The sequence below is a fragment of the Hyperoodon ampullatus genome (assembly GCF_949752795.1).
Source record: "Hyperoodon ampullatus genome assembly, chromosome: 9".
NCBI lineage: Eukaryota > Metazoa > Chordata > Mammalia > Artiodactyla > Ziphiidae > Hyperoodon > Hyperoodon ampullatus.
This window is the reverse complement of record NC_136922.1, coordinates 16,563,721-16,573,701: the sequence shown is the minus strand read 5'-3', so window position 1 is coordinate 16,573,701 and position 9,981 is coordinate 16,563,721. Positions and strand designations below refer to the sequence as shown.

General features: G+C 41.5%; 1 protein-coding gene across 1 annotated transcript in view; it reads right to left on the bottom strand.

The window, feature by feature from the left end:
- Nucleotides 1-257: 257 nt before the first annotated feature.
- EPDR1 (ependymin related 1) overlaps nt 258-9,981 on the bottom strand; it is a gene marked incomplete at both ends in the record, with an annotated part of 32,843 nt that continues 23,119 nt past the window's right edge. The window contains 2 exons of the mRNA XM_079711365.1: nt 258-451; nt 1,591-1,799. Of these exons, the coding sequence (XP_079567491.1) occupies nt 258-451; nt 1,591-1,799 (403 nt within the window). The remainder of the gene's footprint in view (nt 452-1,590; nt 1,800-9,981) is intronic.

Genomic DNA, 9,981 nt, shown 5'->3' with positions numbered 1-9,981 from the left:
GTCCCCGTGTTAGCCATCTCTTCATATATTACCACATACTCTCCATTCCATTCCTTTTGGTAAACCTAGCCGAAGTAGTCACAACCACACATACAAACAAAACAAAACAAAACAAAACACACATCGAAGTTTATCTTCCTAGAATTATGATATTTATCTCTAATGAAGAGTCTCATCTCTCAAGTCTCGAATCCGGTTCGAGCTGGGGCGGCTGGCAGCTGACGTCCGATGCTGTCCCTGCCGCGTTCACAGGTTTATCAGGAGCAGTCCTCGCTCATCCTCTCTGGCTGGGCTGTCTGGCATGTGCTTGGCGGGGTAAACACCGACGGGTCTTTAATGCCCAGCTGTATGTCGAAAAACCGTGTGGACAATAGCACACTGTAATTTTTGGTGAAGGTTTCCTGGACAGGATAACAATCCTTGACTGTATAAATGCCAATCCAGGTTTCATCTATAGGAGGAAGGCAAGTTGAGTTTTTAATGTACAAGACAGGCAGAATGTGTGTATTTTTAATTATGCAAAATATGCATAAAATAGACCATTTTAACCATTTTTAAGTACAGTTTGGTGGCACCAAGTACATTCACATTGTTATGAAAATGTCACCACCATCCATCTCCAGAAATTTCCCATATTCCCCAGTTGAAACTGTCCATTAAACACTAACTCCCCATTCCTCCCTCCCTCCAGTCCCTGGAAACCACCATTCTACTTTCTGTCTCTATGATTTTGACTATTCTAGGTACCTCATATAAGTGAAATGATACAGTATTTATCCCTTAGTGACTGGCTTCTTTCACTCAGCATAATGTCCTCAAGGTTCATCCATGTTGTACCATGTGTCAGAATTTCCTTCCTTTTTAAGCTTCAGTGATTTTCCACTGTATGTATACACCAGCTTTGTGTACCCATTTGTCTGCTGATGGACACTTGTGTTGTTTGCACCTCTGGACTTGATGAATAATGCTGCTATGAACATAGATGTACAAATATCTGTCTGAGTCCTTGCTTTCAGTTCTTTAGGGTATATGCCCTATATTGCTGGGTCATCTGGTAATTCTGTGCTTCACTTTGGAGGGAACCATCATACTGTTTTCCACAGCACAAAGGCCTGTGTTTTTGAAACAGTCTCGGGAGAGGTGTGTTGGCAGCATTGCAGAGAAGAGCTTCACATCTATGTATAAAAGCAGATGTAATAATGGCAGTAGATCTGGTCGCTGCAACTTTAGTTAGTGTTTGGGGGAAAGGAAAAGGAGGCACCCAAATCTAATGTGTGACTTAGACAAACACCTTCCATGTCACAGACCTCCAGGGCATCATGAAACGTCAGAGCCAAGGCTAAGCCCATAATAGTCAAAGTGGCAGAAAGTTACAGGGGACCTTAGAAGGCTGAGGTGTTTGTTCAAATGCCTTGCTTAGATCCCAGTGCTACACAACTAGCAGAGTACATTTGGGGACTGCAAATGGAGTTAAACAATTTGATTAAGCTTCTAAATATCCTTAACAACTACCTTCCTTAATGGACTTAAACATTATTTCCCATCCTGCTTCCTGAGATGCGATACTTGAATACTTTGTTGAGCCCTTACACGATCTGGCTGACTTTCTGTCCGACCACTCCTGGACGGTGATCTGTTCCTGGGGCCCCCCAATGGAGTACTGGTCCTCAAAGGTGGAGTTCTGAGGAATGTCCAGAGGGTCCCAGGGGTCTGTCAGGGTGATCTTGGAGCACTGCTTGGTGGCTTGTTCAATCTGAAACATCACTCCATCCTTATAGAGCAAAATATATTCAAATAATCTGGAAGACAGATTGAAAGAGAACAGTTCAGGACTTTATGTTACAATCACCATGTCTTTTATCAGCATAAAAGCCAAAGGCCTTTGATACAAGTTATTCTCAAAATAGAAAAAAAATAGTTTTGCTGCTAGGCAATCATTTACTTACTTATAAACACTAGGCGCATGAACAACTTGAATATAAAATAAAGTTCAGGGGTCAAAACTGAATATTCATGAGACAGTTACCTATCATACCTATCAATTACCTATTACCTTATCAAGTACCTATTGTATGACAGACCCTGTGCTTGAGATACAAACATGAGGAAGGTGAGGCCCTGGGTTAGCAGCTGGTTTGTGACCTTTTAGCCTCAGAGACACAGGAGAATTTGACTCTTGCCTTAGTTGTTGAGTCCTTGTAGCACTGAGTCAATGGACCACAGGGATATGCTGAATGCAGGATGCCGAGAGCCTGCTGAGGATGCACCAGACTCCTGTGCCCCACTGTCTCAACTGTCATCATAGGAATGGGCTTTGGTGAGGTGCAGCTGTGCTGGGAATGGGCTGAGACAGGCAAGGACAAAAGCTGAGGGGACCCCAAGTGGATGGCTTCGCTGAACTGAATTTGTCTGTGTGTTCTCAGCCTCGTCCCTCATATCCAGTGCACACCCTATGTGCAGAGCAAGCCAGAAGTATTCCCAGTCTGTGCCCAAGCCCACAGACTGCCCGCCGTCACCTTGCATGCTGTGTGGTCACCAGCCCTGTGTCTTTCCTAAAGCTAAGCCATCTTGGTGTTGGGTGAAGCTCAGTGAGTTTCCATGCATTCAACTGTCAATCTAAAACTCAGGGCACTGCTATTGATGAGTGGAGTGAGGTTGCAGCCCTGATTCAAAAGTGAAATTTGCAACACCTGAGGGCAGAAGAGCCCAGAGAAGTAGCCTTTCGTGAGCAAATAATAGCCAACAGACTATCTGTGGTATGTAAGGCTCACCCCACTCTACAGCCCCCAACAAGGATTTCTGTTCTCCATCCCAAGTCAGGGTTTGAGATTTCTTCAGAAAAAATATTATAAATGATAACTGTCCATATGGTCAAAATAGTACCATTATTAGGATTATATTTCATTTTCTATGAGCTAGCATAAAAATATAAACATAACCTCATTTTATGTATTTAGAAATATCTACCCTGCTTATTCTAGAAAATGTTTGAAATGACTTACAAGGGTAAAACCCAAGCACAGACCTTGAGAAGTGGGAGTGAATGGAGAAAGAAAAGGAAGTGTTCACTTTATGCGCTATTGCTCAAAAATGGAGCCAACCTCCTAGACTATACATGCAGGGTTCACATCAAAGTACAAGCCCTTTGGAGGAGTTTGGAGTTGGACTGTCACTGCTTCCTCACTCCCGGTTAAGTCCCTGGCACATCAGAGTCTAAACATTCATGGAAGGAATATAGAAACATTAGCATCAACTATAGAGCATACTCCAGTCATAATATGGGATTCTTGGTCCATACACAGATCCTGCCCCACGATCCTTTCAGGGAGAGTGGCCGCCCATGAAGCACCTATACTGTGTGCCGTGAGGCCTGGTTATCTTCATCCTCCTCATCTCCTTGTGCTTTCCCAAGTTCAAGGTGTTTAGGCTAGAGAGTCAGTCCTAGCTTTGGCTGATACTCCAGTTGTGTGCAGTGATTGTCCCCTGAAAGCTTTGCACCCCTGTGCAGGAGAGGGGGGTTTCCTTCTTGAAACTCAGCCCCCGAATCCACAGCAGCACAAAAGTGGGAGCCTGGCGGCCATGTTTGTGTACATGACCTGGCCACCCTCCTCAGAGGGGGACATCTGACCCAGGGTGGGACAATCAGATGCTCTTGCTCAGACATGTGGAATTGCCACTGAAGGTCTGCTAGTCAGTCTCTTCGTGTGGCTGGTCATGTCGTATGTAAACACAGGAGCCATGGGAGGCTAATTTCCAACAGGTGAACTGAACAAGAGTAAAGAATGAAGCACAGAGAAGCAGCTGCAAGCTGGGATTCCAACAGCTGTTCATTTCCTGGATGCATTTCCCCTCTGAGGCCTGGTGCCTACAGATCCACCTGCAGAGTTATGATAATAAGTTTCCTTTGTTCTAATAACTTTCCTTTTTCTGCTTGGAACTTTTTGTGTGACTCATAACCAGGACTTGTTTCTAATACAGTTGAGGACTCCACTGTTCCATCTAGAGCCCTGGAACAGCCACCAGCACAGCTGTTCTGGGAGAGGCACCACACGGGCCACTGAAGAACCAAGGGCCATGGGTGCCCGGTCAGTCAACTGCCAGGGAAGGGGGCAGCAGGAAAGGAACTCTGCTAACTTCACTGTTTTCCCGAGGCCAGCTCTGTCCATATACAGAAGTAAAATGAAAATTCTAGACTTGAAACAATCACTACAAAATGTTAACATTGGTTCATCCTGGGTAGTCTGAACACAGGTGTTTGTTATGATGTTCTCTGTACTTTTCTAAGTTTTCAAAATATTTAATTTGAAAAAAAGAGGGCACAGTATGATACTGAGGTTATGTTGACAGTGCCTTAAGTAAAACAGGAAATATTAATTTAATGGGAAACAAAATAGAACTGCATAAGTCATTTTTTTCAAAATCCCATGTGGATATAAATGCTAGTACTGCTCCATTGAAAGTTTTGGAAAAGAAGATGTTCATGGCTTGTACGTTTATATGAACGTCTTCATAGTCAAGATGTAGGTTCTCCATCACAACTAGGATAAAGGGCCTGGAGCCCGATAGAGCCAGAAGGTCAAAATGTAGAGATCAGCCAGGGTTGAAATGAATCATCTGCCTGGGATGCTGTGTGGGTAATAACCCGTAGATCTGAGGCAGTGATGGACTTCAGCAGAAACTGGATCCTGGGAGGTGAGATCAAAGCCTGGCTCTGAAGTGGAGGAAGCTGTGAGGGCAGGAGTCACCCCAGGGTGCAGTCAGGCAAGGTGAGGGGCTGGAATGGGTGTGAAGGACGAGGCAGGCGGGCCAGCACTGGGTCAACAACAGCCTTCAAACTTCGCCTCCTCGCTGGCCAGACACCAAGCAAAGCATTGTTCCTGGAAGGGCCCTGCTGCTGGGTCTCAGGTTCTCCCCGCCCAGTCAAGGGGTCAGCAGGCCAAGCTTTTCATGGCAACCCAAATGCAGAGGAGGCACCTGGCGGGCCACTTGGCCTCTCACCTCGTGGGACAAAGGATTTTTGTGTCTTCTGACAAAATTCTCAGGCTGTGTGGACAATTTCTATTGTTTACTGAAAATCCATTTTCCTAAAAATTGAAACTAACTTAGAGAAATAACAACTCTGTGCATAGTGTCTACTGATTTTTTAATTTTAATTTTAATTGTGGTAAAATACACATCACATAAAATCTACCATCTTAACCATTTTTAAGTGTACAGTTCAGGAGTGTTGAGTATGTTCACATTGTGTGCAACCAACCTCCACAACGCTTTTCACCTTGCAAAACTGCAACTCTGTACCCATTAAACAGCTCCACGTTTCTCCCTCCCCCAGCTCCTGGCCACCACCGTTCTACTTTCTGTCTTTATGAACTTGACTACTCTAGGTACTTCGCATAAGTGGCATCATACAGTATTTCTCTTTTTGTGACTGGGCTATTTCACTTAGCATAATGTCCTCAAGGTTCATCCATAGTGTAGCATGTATCAGAATTTCCTTTGTAAGGCTAACTAATATTCCATTGAGTGTATATATCACATTTTGTTTATTCATTCATTCAAGGATGGACACTTGGGTTGTTTCCACCTTTTGGCTATTTTAAATAGTGCTGCTATGAACATAGGTGTGCAAATATATTAATTTTTAGTGTACTATACATATTTTACAAAAATAAATAATGATTTATATATTTTCTAACCTGCATTTTAAATTCAACAATTTGTCCTTGGTAGTCTCCCAAGTATTTCCAAAAAGTACATGTCAATGGAGTCATTTTTCCCTAATTTATTATGAAAATTTAAAAAATGCAGAAGAGTTGAAGGTCTGATACAATGATCACCTTTGTAACTACCATTTAGATTCAACAGTTGTTACATTTTGCCATATTTGCTTTATCTCTTTCCTAAATATCTCTTACAAACAAGGCTCTGTACTTCATGTCCCATCACATCAGAAGACAGGCGATGTCCCATTCTGCTATTAATGATACCAACTTTGATCACCAAGCCACGTGGTTACTCTAGATGTCTCCATCATAAAGGTGTTTCCCTTTGCAATTACCAAGTAATCGGTGGGTAATATTTTGTGATGCTGAGAATATCCTGTTACCCCATAGCTGTCACCTAATCATTTTAGGTAAAACAATTTCTTGAATCAATTATTTCACTGGAGGTTGGTATGATGCTACCAATGGTACAGCAAATGGTACCTATCCATCTGTCTATCTAGTATCACTCTGCACTCAGGTTTTTATTTATTCAACATACGGCAAATAATTAAAGCCATTATTCCATTTGATGTTCAAATTATCCCAAGTTCAGTCAGTGGGAACTCCTTCCACCTGCTATTTGTGACTTATAACATGATGTCATTAGTCTTTGAGTGATTCCTGGCTTTCTGTGACACAAGTGTCCCAGGCTCATCTTAGACTTTCCTTGCACCATATCTAAAATCAGTCATTCCTCTAAGGAAATCTGGAACTTACTGGGACACAACTTAGAAACAAACATCTGGGCCCTAGATGTGCTCATTGTCATTGGGATGTCATTGTTTTAAGGACCTTTGAGTGGTCAGAACTTCTTACGTTGAAAAAAAAACAAACATGAATTCATACTGATATTTCCAATCTAAATTTGACATTATAGGTTCTCCCCTATCATATTTGTTTTTATGTTTACATATATTTTCTCTTCAAATAAAAGTCATGCTTCCCAAAAACATTAGCAAATTTACTTATTTGCTTTATCCTACAATAGCTTTGAAATAATACTTTTAAAAGTGTTATCAAAAACAAAAAAAGTGTTATCAAAAAATACAACTGCCCGGTGAACTTTAAGATTTTATTGCAGTTCTTTTTGTCCTTAGAATACAATTCAATACTGCATTAAAAATTCACTTGGGGGCTTCCCTGGTGGCGCAGTGGTTGAGAGTCCGCCTGCTGATGCAGGGGACACCGGTTCGTGCCCCGGTCCGGGAAGATCCCACATGCCGCGGAGCGGCTGGGCCCGTGAGCCATGGCCGCTGAGCCTGCGCGTCTGGAGCCTGTGATCCGCAATGGGAGAGGCCACAACAGTGAGAGGCCCGCATACCACACACACACAAAAAAATTCACTTGGATTAACCCTGTTCCCTGGGTGGCTATGTTTCCAGATTGATATATTATTAGGTTCATTTGTTTGTTCTCAATTCGGGGACTTCACACTCTTCCCCTTTGATTTAATTATATTATTTAAACATGTAAAGTTTTTCATCTTTTAGAACTCAGAACAATATAAAAAAACACATTCAGAGAAGTCTCACTCAAAATTAAAAAAAGAAAATTTAAAAAACTTGTTTAGGAATTCCCTGGTTGTCCAATGGTTAGGGCTCTGCGCTTCCACTGCAGGGGGCACGGGTTCGATCCCTGCTTGGGGAGCTAAGATCCCACATGCCATGTGGTGCAGCCAAAACATAAAAAAAATTTTTTTAAAGAGAAGTCTGACTCCCATCCCAATCCCTGCCCCATCCCTCATTCTCCCAATGGATAGCACCTTTCATTGGCTTCCATGTTATTTTCCTTCAGTTCTTTTGACAAAAAATAAGCAAACACATGTGTGCACTCTTATTTCTCTCTCTTCTTTCCAGAAAGGGTAGAATTCTGTGTACACTTTTCTCCACCTTGCTTTTTCCTGTCGCTATTAATACATAGAGGTCGTCATTATTCTTTTCTATGGCCATATAATAGTTTATTGTGTGTAAGTACCATTGGTTATTTAGTCAGTCTCCTGCTAATGAACATTGGCTTGTTTCCATTCTTATTATGTTGCCCAAAACAAAACACTGAATAACCTTGTGCTATTTTGGAGGTATATATTTAGGATAAATTACTGATATGAAACTACTAGGGCATTTTGTTAATATTATCAGATTTCTTTTCAAAGAGTTGTGCAGTTTTGCACTCCTATCAGTAATACATGAGAGCACCTGTTTCCTTTATAGTCTTGCCAACAGATCATGTTGTCAAACTTGGATTTGTGCCCATCTGATAAGTAAGAAATGTTATCTGTCAGGATTTTTTTATTAAGAACTTTTTCCTTTTTTGGTAAGCATAATGAACATACAATGGACTACATAAATCTAAAGTGTAGAGCTTGAGAAATTTTACAAAGTGAAGAATTAGGAAGCCCCCACCCAGATCCAGTTATGGCACACCAGAAGCCTTCCCCAGCCCCTCCCAAGAACTTCCCTTCCACAATGGATAGTGCAGGTTTATTTGTCTGGTTTTTTTTTTTACATCTTTCTTGGAGTATAATTGCTTTACAATGGTGTGTTAGTTTCTGCTTTATAACAAAGTGAATCAGCTATACGTATACATATATCCCCATAAATCCTCCCTCTTGTGTCTCCCTCCCACCCTCCCTATCCCAACCCTCTAGGTGGTCACAAAGCACCGAGCTGATCTCCCTGTGCTATGCGGGTGCTTCCCACGAGCTATCTATTTTACATTTGATAGTGTATATAAGTACATGCCACTCTCACGCCGTCCCAGCTTACCCTTCCCACTCCCCGTGTCCTCAAGTCCATTCTCTATGTCTGCATCTTTATTCCTGTCCTGCCCCTAGGTTCATCAGAACCATTTTTTTTTAGATTCCATGTATATGTGTTAGCATACGGTATTTGTTTTTCTCTTTCTGACTTACTTCACTCTGTATGACAGACTCTAGATCCATCCACCTCATTACGAATAACTCAATTTCATTCCTTTTTATGGCTGAGTAATATTCTGTTTTTTATATGTGCCACATCTTCTTTATCCATTCATCTGTCAATGGACACTTAGGTTGCTTCCATGTCCTGGCTATTGTAAATAGAGCTGCAATGAATATTGTGGTACATGACTCTTTTTGAATTATGGTTTTCTCAGGGTATATGACCAGTAGTGGGATTGCTGGGTCGGATGGTAGTTCTATTTTTAGTTTTTTCAGGAACCTCCATACTGTTCTCCATAGTGGCTGTATCAATTTACATTCCCACCAACAGTGCAAGAGGGTTCCCTTTTCTCCACACCCTCTCCAGCATTTATTGTTTGTAGAATTTTTAATGACAGCCATTCTGACTGGTGTGAGGTGATACCTCACTGTAGTTTTGATTTGCATTTCTCTAATGATTAGTAATGTTGAGCATCCTTTCATGTCTTTGTTGGCAATCTGTGTATCTTCTTTGGAGAGATGTCTATTTAGGTCTTCTGCCCATTTTTGGATTGGGTTGTTTGTTTATTTGATATTGAGCTGCATGAGCTGCTTGTAAATTTTGGAGATTACTCCTTTGTCAGCTGCTTCATTTGCAAATATTTTCTCCCATTCTAAGGGTTATGTTTTCATCTTGTTTATGGTTTCCTTTGCTGTGCAAAAGCTTTTAAGTTTCATTAGGTCCCATGTGTTTATTTTTGTTTTTATTTCCATTTCTCTAGGAGGTGGGTCAAAAAAGATCTTGCTGTGATTTATGTCAAAGAGTGTTCTGCCTATATTTTCCTCTAAGAGTTTTCTAGTGTCTGGCCTTACATTTAGGTCTTTACTCCATTTTGAGTTTATTTTTGTGTATGGTGTTAGGGAGTGTTCTAATTTCTTTCTTTTACATGTAGCTGTCCAGTGTTCCCAGCACCACTTTTGAAGAGGCTCTCTTTTCTCCATTGTATATACTTGACTCCTTTATCAAAAATAAGGTGACCATATGTGTCTGGGTTTATCTCTGGGCTTTCTATCCTGTTCCATTGATGTATATTTCTGTTTTTGTGCCAGCACCATACTGTCTTGATTACTGTAGCTTTGTAGTATAGTCTGAAGTCCAGGAGCCTGATTCCTCCAGCTCCAATTTTCTTTCTCAAGATTGCTTTGGCTATTCGGGGTCTTTTGTGTTTGCATACAAATTGTGAAATTTCTTGTTATAGTTCTGTGGAAAATGCCATTGGTAGTTGACAGGGATTGCATTGAATCTGTAGGTTGCTT